The sequence below is a fragment of the Chroicocephalus ridibundus genome, chromosome 14 (genome assembly GCF_963924245.1).
Source record: "Chroicocephalus ridibundus chromosome 14, bChrRid1.1, whole genome shotgun sequence".
Taxonomy (NCBI): domain Eukaryota; kingdom Metazoa; phylum Chordata; class Aves; order Charadriiformes; family Laridae; genus Chroicocephalus; species Chroicocephalus ridibundus.
In genome coordinates this window covers 11,341,659-11,357,657 of record NC_086297.1, presented here as the reverse complement: position 1 = coordinate 11,357,657, position 15,999 = coordinate 11,341,659, and the positions used below count along the sequence as shown (strand labels likewise).

At 43.3% G+C, this 15,999-nt stretch overlaps 1 protein-coding gene across 2 annotated transcripts in view; it reads right to left on the bottom strand.

Annotated features, from left to right (window-relative positions):
• LOC134523427 (protoheme IX farnesyltransferase, mitochondrial) overlaps window positions 1-15,999 on the bottom strand; it is a 110,539-nt gene that overhangs the window by 25,100 nt on the left and 69,440 nt on the right. For both annotated transcript variants that reach the window (XM_063352358.1, XM_063352357.1), the window contains exon 5: window positions 12,060-12,130. In XM_063352358.1, coding sequence (XP_063208428.1) covers window positions 12,060-12,130 — 71 coding nt within the window. The remainder of the gene's footprint in view (window positions 1-12,059; window positions 12,131-15,999) is intronic.

Here is a 15,999-nt window from a genome sequence, read left to right as displayed (position 1 = left end):
GCCGAAAACCAGTCCCCGGGTAGGAGCTGAACCTGTGGTCACCATGACTGTCATACAGTACTGAGCTATGACTTGGTCACCTCCCCCTCAGCTGGAGCCTCAGCCAAGGTACTTATTCTAATTTTTATTTGTTTTTTTTAAAGATCAGCACCCAAGAACTGCTCAGCCCTCTTCAGCAGCTTTAAAGATCCACCAAGCAAATTAAGGAAGGCCACCAACCCCAGCAGTTGCACCAGACGATCCCATCCCACTTGGAAGAGACAGAAGGAGCTGCGGACATTACGCGCTGCAACAAGACATGACTCTTTAGAAGCCTTCCTCCTCCTATGACTTAGGTAATGGGAGGAAGGCGCTTCTCCTTCCAGCACACATCTGGATTGCATTTGCGTGATTTCCAGCTCCGCTCCCCCAGATGGACACGTGCCTGAAACCAGCAGTGGGGTCATCTGATGGCGCAAGTGCCATAGAGTCAGCTGACGGCGAGAAACAAGCCAAAAGGCTGTAAAAGGCACATTTTGCCCCTGAATAGCGACGGTAGCTTTCCTGGAATGATTTTTGAAGGGAGGTTAAAAAAAACATTCGTACAGCTTCTAAGCTGAAAGTAAGGCACGGAGCATTCAAAATCAATCAGCGATCATGGCAGACAACTGAACAATGGCAATCTACCAACAGTGAAATTAAATTTTAACTTTCCACACAAATCCTTTCGGGCTGCATACTTATATGTTTAGTAATAAAAACCATATTCATGACCATCGTCAGCTGCAAAAGTTCTATAGTAATAACAACACCACTAATGGAAAATGAAACTGGAACAACATTGCCTGGATCAGTAGCTTCATCACTGATGACTTCTAAAATGATTCTAATTTTTTTTTGCAAAAGACACGAGATGAAACTCCAGAAGAGTCCTACAGACAGACTGGGGATGTACCTGATAGAAAAAATATCCCCACTCAGATTTGAGATTTTAAATCAAAGTGGTTACATGATGATGCGTTATGACCCCCAATTAGTTTTGAGGCAGCGTATCTTTTTTTTTTTTAAGGGCTCAAGGCATGACCGACAAACTATTTTTATATTCAACTACAACTTTCAATTACAGATTGGATTAGTCTCAATGAGAGGTATTTCTTTCCAATTGAAAGGAAAAAAATAGCTTTAACATTGGCAGAACGGGCATGTCGCTAGACGCCGTTCTTTCTTTCATGCAGATCTGATCCCGGGTCCCTCCGAAGCTTTCGCAAACACAAGGAATCCAGCTCTCGCCTCCGATACCATCTTCCACAGGTGCGCTGTGACTGAACATCACGAAAAGCCCAAGAACCTGCCGACTGAGGCTTAATCTTGCAAAGCACCAGAATTACATTGAACTGAACGATATCTATCAATGAGCTAAACCGGTACTATTTTAAGGGGAAAAAACGTAGAGAAAGATCTTAATAGATACTCATTTATTCTCTCTCAATCATGCAAGAAAGTTCACGACTCAGGACAAGAGATGAAGGATGATCCATTTTAAAACTAAAACAGGAAACTAAACTACGCCTTTAATTGGGAATTCAGTTTTTCCCCACCAACTGCAAAAATCAGAATACACGCTTGCCTCTCACCACTGAAGACTGACAAGACGTCCTTTAGGAGCTGCAAACAAATGGGGAGCTTGTCAAGTCTTTTTTTTTTTTTTTTTTCCTTAACAGATTACTTAACTTTGTCTTCACAGGTGACGAAGCAATACGTATATTCCGTCAGCGTCTGGCGTCTCGTCCCCAGAAATGTGTTGCTGTGGCAGATGAGGCTCTACACGCACTACGAGTACTGGATTTTATATCAAATCCCCTTTAACGGGGTCTAATGCTACCACGATTTTTAAGATCGCCAGAACACCCTCGTTGCAATTCTGCCCGCTTATGTTTTTCTAACTGGCTTTTTGTGATTTGGTTTCTGGTAACGACTATGACAAAGATGTTGATCATCTCAGATTGGGCAGCACTTTACCCTGAATGTGAAAAAAAATAATAAAATAGCATGGAAACCAGTGGAGAAGTTCTAAACCCAGCTTGTAACACAAAATCTGAGCTGAGGAGGAGCTCTGTGTTAAGAGAAGTTCTGAAACTTGTAGGTGCTCCCAAAAAGCCGAAGGAGCTGGGTTAATGGGTAGCATTTAAGCACACTTCAATCAGGAGCTCCACGCTACAGCATTGTGTCTCCAGAGGAAGAGTTTACAGACCTGAACCTCAAATAAACCTCTTTAAAACGCAAACGCCTTTGAAAGGAATCGCCCCTAATACCTTCCCTTTGTCCACAGGGCTCAGCCGGGCCCATCAGCACCAAGCCGGATGCGGTTTTGAATGACATCTGGACCATCAGCAGGGAAACGGGGCAGGATTCAACCAGTGATGTCTAAATCTCCCAAGGAATGTCATCCAGCGAGAACTTGGCATATACGGAGCTCAGCGATGGATAAACCCCCGTAGTTGGCTGGCTCTCATCTTGGACTTGCCTCCTTGAGTTTTGGCGCTAAATTGCCGACCCAGCTCTGGCTTTGCTGTATATAGTATATAGCTAATATACTTGTTCAGAAGTGTACTTAGCATAAATAAATACAGACTAGGATAAAATATCCCCTGTCTGTGTCAATTTGCTTCTCTCCCTAGTGAAGAAACAACCCATGCACGGAGGCCAAGCTGCCCCGTGTTGGCTACGTATCGCTAGTGTATAAAAGCACAATTGACACCGTATTTTAACCAAATTGGAGGGAATTAGTTCCCCTCGCTCCTCAAAAATCCGAGCTGCAGATGTTCTGTCTCCCCCACCAGAGCGAGGGACTTTAAAACTATCATAAACAAACACGGGTAATTTAAAACAATCATTTCATCTTGAAAGAGACACATCTCTCTTTTTTATGCCTGTGTAAATCAAAATCGGCTCGATCGATTCAGCTGAAAGTTTCCACAAAGACGCGACGTGTAGGCTAGGATGAGACAAGAGGGATTTCAACTCCGATGAAAAAAAGCGAACTTGGGAATCCCACCCTCGGCATGGAGCTTTCTCCTGAACACATCCTGCTCTCCTTTTCACCAGTTTAACTCCAGGCAAATGATGCCAGGACACGGTATTCCATTGTTCACGGGTTCAAGAGTCTTCCCGGAGGACGGAGACCAAAGCAATCACCGGTCTGGGATGAGACTTGTAGTTTTCAAATACCACGTTCGGAGAGAAATAAAACTTTTTACGCCGCCCTTTGCTATTAAGCAGAAGCTCCAATTGGGCCTCGTCACTTGGCTCGAAGTAAAAAATTAAAAATGAAAAGGACCCACACTTAGAAAATGTTTATGCTCTTATTACATCGGCTAAACACAGCAGAACGCTAATCATAACAACTCCAAGCAGCCCTGCAGAGCGTTAGCACGCTCCTTGGTATACGGCTTTGTCAGGTAGGAGTGAAAGGGCGAATAATAATATTCACAGCTTCCCCGCAGTCACGAAAATGTAAATATTTTTTTAAAGTGCTTACAAGACAGACCTACAGTAAATTTGAAAAATGTCCCCCCTAATATTTAAACTAAATCTTCCTCTTTAACCTAACAAACCTAACCTTACAACACGGCAGTTAAGTGATCCATTCATTTTATTTCAAAATCTCAGGTCTCTCTTCATTTAAGAGCCCGAGACCAGCTGACAAACAGGATGGATAATACGGTCTCTCCAGAAACATTTTTCTGTGATTTAGAGTGATTAAACCGAACACATGCTTCTGCTGAGCCCTCAGCCAACGTTTGGAGAGCAGTGGGTAAAGAAGTCTCAGGCCAGTTCTCAACCTCATAAAGATGGAGAAAACTGAAGTTCTAGAGTATCTATCAACTCGTTCTTCAAAAAAAGAGGAAAAGACAGGCCAGCCGCTCTCTGTACAGGATCACACAGAATCACAGAATGGTTAGAGTTGGAAGGGATGTTAAAGATCACCCAGTGCCACCCCCTGCCCTGGGCAGGGACACCTCCCACCAGCCCAGGTTGCTCCAAGCCCCGTCCAGCCTGGCCTTGAACCCCTCCAGGGATGGGGCAGCCGCAGCTTCTCTGGGCAACCTGGGCCAGGGGCTCACCCCCCTCACAGCAAAGAATTTCTCCCTGATATCCAACCTAAATCTCCCCTCTTGCAGTTTGAGGCCGCTACCCCATGTCCTATCATTACACTCCCTGCTCCAGAGTCCCTCCCCATCCTTCCTGTAGGCCCCCTTTAGAGACTGGAAGGGGCTCTAAGGTCTCCTCGGAGCCTCTAAATACATTCCCAGGACCAATGAAAATGAAGGAAATAAGTTATTCACTACGGCCACAGGCAGCAGGACAAGAAGCGATGGTCTGCAGTGGAAGGAGGATCAGGCTCCAGACACCACTGAGTGGAAGAGCAACGGAGCAGACGAGCCTGCCAAATTGCAATTTAAGTCAAATCCTTCCTGCCTATCTGCAGGTTCCTCTGCAACACCGCAAGCATGCATTTGATATGCATATCATTTCGTATCATCGGATATTCGTATCACCTTAACGCTCTAGAGCGTGCTCTTAAGCAGTTGCTCTGTTTCACCTGAGAGGTGAAGAGGATCCGGATGGTCGTATTTTGGGATTTCTGCATTATTAGTTTGGTAGTTTATCTGAAGTCAGCATCTGGAGTTTTATTTTACAAATGTTTGGTGGAAAAAAACCCAAACAAACCCAAACCCCCCTTCATATAGCATCAAAGTGCATGAATACAACACAATTACTGTCACACGCGGGCAGCAAGATGAGTCACTGTGGCTCACACTCCTTTACAGCATGATTTATAATATAATATTCCTTGTGATTCTTCGTCCCTAGCAAAAAAAAAAAAAAAAAAAATTAAATAAAACATATCTAAGAGGTTCTCCGCGCATCTCAACCTCAGGAATGCAGCTTTTCTAGTCAGAAAGACTGGGGAGCAAGCATCTGTGTTAGCGCCGCTAATGAAAGTGTAAGAAAAGCCTCTTTTATATCTGCCTCGCGAAGTTGATAACATGTAAGTTATAACTTGTATGAGACATGATAAACTCTGTCCTCTGCAGAAAGAAATGCACTTCTAACATGACTTACTGTAAACAGATCTCGGGGTCTAGCAGCTTCTAATCAGAGGCAGCTCCGTAATGGACTTGTTGAGCGGTGACATTTCCTACAGCACTTGGCGCTCGTTGAATAACGATGCTGTTGTGGTTAAGCCAGATAAGGTTCGATACTAATAGAGGGAACGAAGTGTGGGGATTTTGACTGCACTAAGCCAAAATTTACAAACATGACCCTGAAATGTTTTGACAGACAGGGGAAGAAGAGCCACCAGGAGAACACTGTGCTAAGACGGGGAAAGGGTCTTGGTCTTCGAGCTTTATTTTCGCTTGTTTGTGCAGCGTAAGAGGGAAAACTCCCTTTACGGTCACCTTCGAAGAAAATGACTCATCACTAGTCAGTTAAAAAAAAAAGAGTCAATGGTCACAACTCGCATCCAAGAGGCCCGTTCACGTGGGACACAAAGATGGAAGGATTAGTGTACAATAGCTCGGCTCCCCCCGGCTCACGGGGCTCTACCCCCTGCGAGGAGCTGACATGAGAGGATAAGACAACTCCATTAGGAGCCCGGATCGCTTCTCCCCACAAGCAGATGGAGCAGCCATTTACCCAAATGCACCGTGACTCCTGCTTTATACATCAGCATCTGGGATGTTGCCTAACGTGGGGCGACGTACAATGGACTCCGATTTATCAACTGTCCCACGTGCAATGAAAGATTTCGGATAAATAATTTGGCCCCCTCGGCTGACCTGAAAAGCAGCAAGGCGTGAGGGGTCAAGTGTTTCCGCAGGGTTTATATTTACCCAACAGAGCTGGCGGCAAAGGAATGTCTCTGTTGAGCTGGGGCAGAATTAGGTCCAGGCGGGAGGAGCGAGCTGAAGGCACGGGCTGGAGAACCAGTAATTTCTTCGTTTCAACTGAAACGAATTTGAACGTAACGTTAGAGTTATTAAAGCAACCCTCTTTATTGCCCTAAGAAACAAAATATATATGTAGTTAGAGCTATATAATTTCCCGCTAATACGCATTTTGATCTGAGGATAATGTGCAGTATCACCATTTTTCTGTGAATTCTACAAAAGGCCCCTAATACCTTAGAACCATTTAATCAACATCCTACGCAGGCAGTGAATAGATAATTGAAATATAAGTACTGTCATCCATATCCCCTTTGGGAAAGTGACACAGTAAGCATTATATCATTCCATTAGTCCATCCTTTGATGTGGGTTTTATTCTCATTAAACTATGTTTTAGCCTCCAGGTTTCTTTCTCCCTCCCCGCCCCCACCTCTCCATGACGTGGCTATGCCAGGAAAAAAAAAAAAAAAAAAAAAAGAAATATAAAAAAATCCCCCGCTGTTCAAAAGGCAAGAGCTACATTTTTACAAGCAATTGTACATGTCAAAAATATAAAGCTGCCTTTTTAATTTCTTGTTTACCAAATACAGTCAATGACAGCTTCTGGAAAACACAGGGTGGGGAAAAAAAATAAGACGCCAGGAGGGTGGTGGTGGGGAAGGAATGCATTTACTTGTTTTCAAATAATAAAGCCTGAATACAAGCAAGATAAAAAAAAGAAAAAAAATGCTTGAAAAGGCTGCCGTGGTGGTGTCTGCTTTGAATTGTGCCCTGTTTAAACAAGAGGAAAGCCTCCCACTGAAAAAAGAAACATTTTTATCATGCAAAAAGATCTCAGGGCAGTCCCTTTAAAATGAGGTATTTTCTAAACAAAATATTGGAATGTTTCCCTGCAGGGAACGAGCATCTGATCTCTTAAAAATGATTATCCTCGAAGAACCGCAGATTTATGGACTTTTTGTTTTATTTGTTTTCACTTAAGTAGAATGAAACCTGTCTGAAATGACCACCCAAGGGAGCAGCCCCATCAGCCAAGCGCAGGCTGGTCTTTAAACGGGAACCCAAGTTGTTCCGAAACCCTTGGGGAGGGTTTTAAACCTCTGGCTTAAAGCTGGGCTGGGGAAACGCTTAACGCAGGTCTCAGCGTAAGCCGAGGACACGGATTTCCTCTCACTTACAGCACTGGAGCTCCACCAACATCAGTAGAAACCTTCCTGATTTACACGAGCGTTAGCAAGCAAAGAGTCAAGCTAATTACACAGAGTTATCGGCAGTGATTATGGAGGGGATTTTTTTTTTTTTTTTTTTTTTAAACACACTCAACGTTTTTTCAGCACGGCCCGGTTTTGTTACACTTTGTGGTGGTAAGTCTACTGCAGGCAACCGGGTGGGAAACTCAGCTTTACATAGAGCTGGTCTTGAGTTTTAACATGTTTTTGAATATAGAACGTCCGATGTGTTGCAATATTCTATCAGTTTATGAATGTCCAACTGATATATCTGCAGTTTTAACTACAATTCATAAATACGAGCCATCAGTGAGAAACAGTGCTACCTTAGGAGCTCTTTTTGGTCTTCTTCTTCCAGAGTTTGGCTTATAGTTTAAACTGACCAAAGTCAAGACTCCACTCAGAAATATCCAACAGTAGGAAAAGCGTCACTGTCTCCATTAATTGCAATAATCATCAACCGCGGCCATAAGAAGCGGGAAGCTCACATACAGAACCACAGCTCCTTGGGCACTGCTAAGTGAGGAGGTTAGAGGGATTCTAGGAAAAAATATTTACCAAACAACACGAAGATTATGCCTTTTGAAGCACCCAAGGCATTATCCGTGTTGTGCCGCCTTCTGCCAAGTTAATAGACTTCAACTTCTTAAACGCAGAAGGAAAAGGCCAAAGCCAAAGGACTGGGCAGAGAAAATAATTCCAATTTGCCAAATATTGTGGGAGCAGAACTGAAAGGTGTCCGTGCGGTCGCAAATTAGTTATTTAGAACATGCTGTTTGATGACTTTTTTTTTTTTTTAAGAGGAAAAACTATTCCTGTACAACTACTAAGTTTTTTTTTTTTATGAGTGCTTAGCACAGCAGATCCAGCAGTACATTAAGTTCATAAAACCAGCCACTTTTTAAGAAGACCGTGCGCAGTTCTGTGTAGAAGGGTCATCAAAACTGTCACTTTGTACAATATAACGGAGCAGGACACTTGTCATCCTCGAGGCTAAGCTCACTCAGCTACTGCAGCTAATACCAGAGGTTTATTTAAATTAATCCGCAGGAAAATTAAATCCATTACCTTAAAAAGCAAGGGAATAAATCATGCCCAACAGGAAACCAGGAAAAGCTGCCGCCATTTCAGTCGAATCTAAGGTTGTGTGAGCGCATGGAATTTTTCCTTATCAATGACATAAAAAACAATTCATAGCAGGAAAACTAATATCAGCTGTTGTTATAATGCAAAAAGGCAAACGTGCCCAGCGAGTTTAACACTGCAGCCAAAGTACGAAGAACATCTCAAGCTGTTTGTGTTTCCAAAGAGGACTGGAGGGGTCAGGGGAGGGAGGAGGACATGTGGGCAGGCTGGAATGATGGATGGCGTTCAGAGCCATGCTGTGTTTGGGTCTCCTCTTGTTATTTTTGCAACAGGATGTCTCCGATTACTCTCTGAATAGAGAATAAGGACGGTTCCGTCTCATTGCTCAAAGGGAACATTTTTTTCAGAGCCGTACCAATCACACAGGTCGTTGGAAAGCAAGCAGTCAATGAACGATCAGGTGCTGTTTGTCACGAATCTAGCAACAGCGTCAGAAGAGTCCCTGGGGGAATCAGCGGTGGGTTTGGGGCTGGCAAATAAGGTGCAGGTACGTACCCTTGGCCCTGTGTGCAGCAGACCCCAGCTCTGCAGAGTCCTCTGGTATCACTGCCTGTACGGTCTGGTCCAAGCCAAATGATATAAAATATATATATAGCAGGGGCACGCTGAGCCTCGAAATAATGATTTCATCCATAAAGTTGGTGCAATATGGAGAGGACTTCACAAAGGATGGAGGACAATCACTTTTGCAAATGCCAGCCTTCCAGAGATCTTTGCAGAACTGGTTCCCGGCTCACAAGGTGCTGCCTGGAGCGACGGTCAGGCCAAAGCTGCCTACCTTCAACACATCTTGAGTGTCACCAGTACAATAATGACACTGTCCCCAGCCAGACCACGGAGGCCATGATGACTTTCACACTTCACAGTGCAGCCCTGGCCACAGCGCAGTTCTCTGAAAGCTACTGAGGTTCCTCACTGATGCCAAAGGAAACTGCAAGTCCTGGGCAACCTGTAGAAAAGGCTGAGACATGGGGACTTGGGAATGACATGAACGTGTGCGCAGGGAAAGGCACACACCCAAGTGTCGCCAAGACAGAGGGGTTGTGGTGTTTCCTCAAAGTGAAGGCTTCAGGCAGAAAGGAAGGGGAGAAACGTTGGAAGCAAGGTCAGTTAGAACTGTCAGTTGACCTCAAACCGAAATAAACTTGGGGCTGAAGCTGCCAACGGAGGCCACAAAGTGAAACACACGGGAATAATTTCTCTACAACAGCGTAATGTTTCCTAATGAGCCAGCTCCATGAATTAGCCCATCTGAAATGGAGACGCCAGCTCGTCCAGGGACAGGATGACTCAGTAACACCAAGGACCTCTCACTGGGGGTTACCAGTTTGATTCTGGCCCAAGCTCAAAGCGTCTAAGAATTGTCTTTGGGATGCCACAACCTCTATAAGAAATGTCACTGGTCTCAGTGCTGTTTCTCAGTGGGCAGAAGTTCACATCAAAGCCACCATCGAAAGCCTTTCCAAGGAGGTGCTCACTCTTCAAAAGGCATCTCGAGCTCAGGACTGGACTACGCGAAAATCGCTACCCATACTGACCAGTTCTGTATCAAGGACTATACAAAATGAGTAAGAGAGAGGGAAAGAGAGAGAAAGAGAGAGAGAGAGAAAGAGAGAGAGAGAAAGGGAGAGAAAGAGAGAGAGAACGAGAGAGAGAAGCCCCATTTGCACTGGGAATCACAGATGTTGTAACACAGCATAATTAAAAAAAGCAGCAAACATTTCATGATATGGTGCAGCTAAAGAGAAGAAAATGTCAAAACTCAAATGGCAGACAAATTTTGGGCAAGAACTCTGTACATACCCCAAGCTCTCTGGATCCCTTCCCGGAGCCAAGACACCAGTCTCTTACGTACAATTTATCCATCCCTGTCTCGTCGGTTTTTGACTAATTTTAGCATAACCATTTAAGGGTTTTATTTAATCAGCCAGGAAGGAAAGAGTTCAAGGAACACCAGGGAATATGTGGCAAAACATAACAAGGTTAGATCACTTGCACTGGATTATTCTCCTCTGGCACACCACAGAAGAAATAACCCCCGTCAAGGTCTGCGTGTTCAATGGTCTACAGGGAACCAGAGCGGCATTATTCAAGGTAAGTGACACTTTAAAGAACTTTAAATTAGCTGTTGACAGTCAGGTAGATAGATTGATGAGTGATTACACGAAGTCCCCAACATTACCATTTTGTGGTGAAAGCAAATATGAAGGGGGGGAAGTAAGAAAATCCGTTAAATATGGTTTTGCCAATCTGTGGTGCATTCAGATGACAGTGAAGTTCATTTAAGGACGCAGGAAACTTCTAAACCAAATTGCTTTCTCTGAATCAAAAGCTGACAGAAAGTTTCCTAGCTATATTTTTGACTCCAGACACACTGCAAGCCATGCTAAGAGACTATGATAAAAAAAAAAAAAAAAAGAAGAAGAAAATTCATCTTTCTTCCTAACAAGTGTTCCTTCTTCCAGGGCTGAAGGCCCACGTGCGAGTGGAGCACAAGAGCAGCTCCCCTGAACCGCACAATTAAGGCTGACTCACAGTGCGTACAACGCATGCCCTCACTGCAGTGGTCCCTAAAATACGTTTTTAAATAAAATTAACTCAACTCAGGAATCTCTAATTAGCACCATCTTCAAGAACAAATCGGAACAAGTTTATTGAAGCACTCTAACTATTTACAACGCAAGTGAATTTACCCCCGAGGTTCGCTTTACTATTTTGTCTCAATTTTCTTGTAATTTCATCCATCACATTTTTTTCAGTCCTCCAAAGGTGATGGATAAAACACAGAAATAAATAGGACCAACTGTTCGCAGAAGCCTAAGGGAAAACATAATTTTGTTATAAATAATCCTTGGCACAAATCATGGAAACGCAATACTAAAATTGTTTGTTGAATCATTTATGAATTGGGCCTTCAGTTTTAGTTTGCAAATAAGTTAGAGGGTTTTGCTGATGTTCTTTTTTCCCTTTGCTTTTTTAGTCTTTGAGAAACTGCACTGATATATAACCCAGAAAACAGAGTGAATGAAGGATTTTATTTTTTTTAAAGGAATCCCTGTGCTAACACAGGTCTTCTTTTGTTCTTTGAGGGGGGCTGGGGGGATTTACTGGTGGATGATGATCAAATAAATGATGAAAATTTTTTACTTTCTTTTCGTAAGATGCCACCATTGTGTGCTTTCACCCCAAGCTTTGTGCTACGCATGTGGAAAAGGGGGGTTGGACTAGATGACCTTTAAAGGTCCCTTCCAACCCAACACATTCTGTGATTCCATGAAAAGGCAAAGACAACGCGGCGCCCTAGAAAACAAAAATACATGAGTTGCACATACCTCTGCTGGGAGATTCAAATGAATGTTTGTGATCTAACGGATAAACGTGACTACTAAAACCAATATACGCTTTTGTGTTTGTTCTTAGACGTGAAATTTTGAAGATTTGCCGTTACAAACTAATGCAAAAGTTCAGCTGTGCGTGCAGTCGTCACACATGAAGAAATACATGAGTGGAAAGGCTGCTGCCTTGAGAAATTCAGTATTTTAAGGGACGGCTGATTACCCAAACTCCTCACATGTAAGTTATAAACCTGAAGAAATATCGAAGAACAGAGAGGTGCATTTCTTTCTTTAGTCTTTTGTCTGAAATTGCTATTTTTCTGTCATCTGAAGAGAGAGAGAGAAGGTTGGAGACAGATAAAAGCAAGGTGAAGACTCATTTCTCATTAGCGGGGCAGGTGTGCACAGCCTTACCTGATCTGTCCTCGCACCAGTGGTCTGTTTTTTGTCCTGTTCATATTGGAGTCAAACGGAACCTCAAAGAACTGTAATAAAAACAAAACAAAAAAAAAAAAAAAAAAAAAAGAAGGAAGAATCAAAATGAAAGGATGCCGGAAAACATGCCATGCGTGGAATGTACCGTCTGCATCTGCAGGTGCTTTAATCTCTATTTTTGAAGGTTCGGAAATACAACGCAAATGGCAAACTCCTTTTACAGAGCTTTGATAGTCTGCATTAATGCTTTTGGCATCCCCTTAGAAAGAAAATCACCTGGAGGACAAAAATAGTTTGCACAAGTCCCCAAAAGTTAATTATTTGAAGTAGTTTGATTCCAAGTTCTGTTCTCCACCGGATTGACACAGCTTTTACACATACGCAATCGCACGCACACATACATACAGCCCTCGCAAACGTTGTATTTTTGGTATTTAAAAGACAAACGCTCAATTTTTTTCAAGATCGTCTAACTTCTGAGAACCTATAACCCACCCCAAAATCAATCAACTCTTGTAAAACGCCACCGAAACTGCGCTGAGCATCCAGTTTGAGCAGCGGGGACCGCACACGCCATATGGTGTTATTTAATGTCACAACCCAATTTGACTTTAAACACCGCCTCTGGGAAAATTCAGGCGGCACCATCTTCACGCTAGGAATTCCTGCAGCCTTCCGTATGATCTATTTTATGAAGAATGTTACTGGAAAAGCCGAATGCGCTTTGCCACGCAGCAAACGGCAAAGCCAATTAGTTTTACGTGCGCAAAATAATAATAAAAATAATAAGCATATATTTACCCATAGAAAGAGCAGGATGTAGTTAGAAAAAGAACATTTTCTACTGACGTTATGTCTGAGGTTTTGGGGTAGAATCCCATTTATGGTGAATATGTAGGAAAAGCACCATAACAAATCATAATTTCAAACAATCGGACTGACAGTAAGCCCAGTAAATTGCAGACAGATTTAAGGTGACTGTACGATAAACAAGTACGTGATAAAACCTATGTTATTCCAGCAAGCTGATGCAACCTTTTACACAACAAGAGACAAAATTAACAAACATCATTTTGACAGTGACACGTTACTGGTCTTGCTACTTAATGGGGCTTCATTCCCAGGGAACAGGGCCATCGGGAGCAGCAGGGAGCTCTACAGGTGCCCTACAGGTGCTCATCGGAGCCCTACAGGTGCCCATCCCGGGAAAGACAGGGCCATCCATTTACGGGCACACAGAGATCCCAGGAACCACCTTCCCCATCTAATTACTTTGAAGTAACGACTATATAACAACTTGAGAACCTCTGCTGTTGCTCCTACACATTGCAAGCGCGGCAGGGATCAGATACCCATAGACCATCCCTATCATGCTCATGATATTCTCCATCCGTGGTGACGTTTTCAACCTCGGGTTGAACCATCTTCCTGATGGATTTAACCATTCCCAGAGATAAGGTTATAAGAAAGTCCAGCACATATCCAAGTGAGTGCATGCACGTGCTCAAGCCCACATGCTAAAGTTATCCTGTTTAAACAAAACTTGCTAACTATGCTCTAAAGCCAAGAAATTTGGCAGCAGGGATCATCTTCACGTTTCGTCATGCTTGTGAAACTGTCCAAACCTGGGAAAGAGCGAGACTTGGGCGGGTTTTTACTCTTCTCGTGAGTAACAAGCAGTAGGACAAGAGAAAACGGCCTCAAGTTGCGCCAGGGGAGGTTTAGGTTGGATATTAGGGAAAATTTCTTCACCGAAAGGGTTGTCAAGCATTGGAACAGGCTGCCCAGGGAAGCGGTAGAGTCACCATCCCTGGAGGTATTTAGAAGATGGGCAGACATGGTGCTGAGGGACATGGATTAGCGGTGGTTTTGGCAGTGTTTGGTTAATGGTTGGACTTGATGATCTTAAAGGTCCCTTCCAACCAAGATGACTCCATGATCCTATGATCTGCAGTGGCAACGGTCACTCCCACCTACAACCGAAGTCGATGGAGCCCCTGGTTTAGAAGAAGAGCCGAGAGGAGTCTGTGGGGCCACTGCAATGCCTGGAGCCGGCAGCTGCCTGCGAAGGGCAGGTCGGATCCACACGGCTCCAACGCTGCCCTTGAAACACTGGATGCTTCACAAAGAACCTCTATAGGAAACCGCAACCGGTACCTTCGGAGCAGGGAAAGCACCCGGCTGGATCCGAAACCAGTGATTGCTTCTGACAGCTCAGCGTTTTGCTAATGGTTTGTTTCACTGTTACATTTCAGAGACAATTATGCTAAATGAAGAAAAAATGTCATTTGACATCCGACTGGTAGAGCAATACAAGGGAAAAATTCTATACGGCTAAAGTCTTTCCTCCCCAAAATATTTTGAGCCACGCTCAGTTTTGCTTTGTTTTTAAATACACAGTTTTCCCTTTATTTCTGTTTGCAAAGTCTGACTGCCATGAGCTTACTTCCAGTTTAAGCCTGGGCATGCGAGGAGATTCTGGCTGATTTAAGAGTATTTAGGCTTATGAATAAAGGTATTCCACGTGCGATGGATAAAATCAAAATAACACACAGGTTTTAAACTCAGTGTGTCTCAAACATAAAATGACTGTAATAAAGAATAGTTGGACTTTAAACACCGTTGAAAGAATTCAAACTCATGCAGTCGAGTTATCAGTATAACCCGACAATACCATTATCAGTGTACAAAATATTTCCATATATTTACTATTGTAGCTAACTCCCGAACAGAATATAAATTCTGAATAAACTTCTCTGCTGAGTTAAGTAGTCAAAAAATGTCCGTCTCTGTTGTACACAGACACGGCTGCTCCCGAAATTCAGATTACTGCATGACTAAAGTCTGAATTTTTTCGCTTTTTTAAATCTGACAATCTGAATAATCTGTTCCTGTCAACTGTACGCACGAAACTACATATCCGATTGAACCACAGTTAAGAAAAAGCCTTTTATTTGCAATGCCCCAGATTCCTTCACTGAGCTAGTTGCCATTACATGTCAGCAAGATGCCATTTATCAAACTTTTCCCATTTTGCTCCCAGATGTTCAGCAAAATTCTCTCCCCACTTGAAATCATTTTCCCCTGATATTCTAGGGAAAAAAAAAAAAATGAAAAAAATGTGCATCTCAAATATCATTCCATAGGAGCGAAAGGGCGAACTCAAACACATTAGCTCATGCCAGGCCAACGCAGCGCTGCCTGTTTCAGCAAACAGTAAATTCAGTAAGATGAATCCTGGACAAATAAATATTTCAGAAGCACTCAAGAGGCTTTTTCCTCAGGAAGTCCGACTGCATCAGTTCAGCTGGACAAGGCAGAATATTATCTGCCCTAGGTATTTGGGAAGCCAGCCATCAAAAGGACAGACAGAGGGTTAAATCTACAGCATCTAAAAATCCCCGAGAGACAGAACTTGGCACCGGCTTTCCAGACCCTAACCTAAATTTTAATCAGTATGGATGAACATTTAAAACACGATGATGGAAAAAAATAAATCAGGCCAGCTAGTACTTTGTGGTTTATTTCTCTGGCAGGCTCATCAGGCTCTTTGTGTAGATCTCATCTAGTTAATATACAGTAATTATATCTTAAACATCTAACAATTCTGAGATTAGCTGTCACATTACTGCTTATAGCTGTTTACACTCATGGGGTTTTTTTCCTTCAGCTTCTTCATATTGGTTTCCACTTTGTTTTTAACTGAAATGTTAAAGAACGTTTAATTTCTTCAAGCTACCTCCTGGGAACAGCAGTGAATGCAGCGGGCAGCTAATCACTCAGGCTTCCTGGGGGGCACAGAGATTAACAATTTTAGTTTGGACTGAGCCAAGACTCCCGTGGCATCGCCTCGCAGAGGCAGATGGCATTTCGCTACGCCGGCACTTCGAGGACCAACAGGGTACGGAAAGGGTGAGAG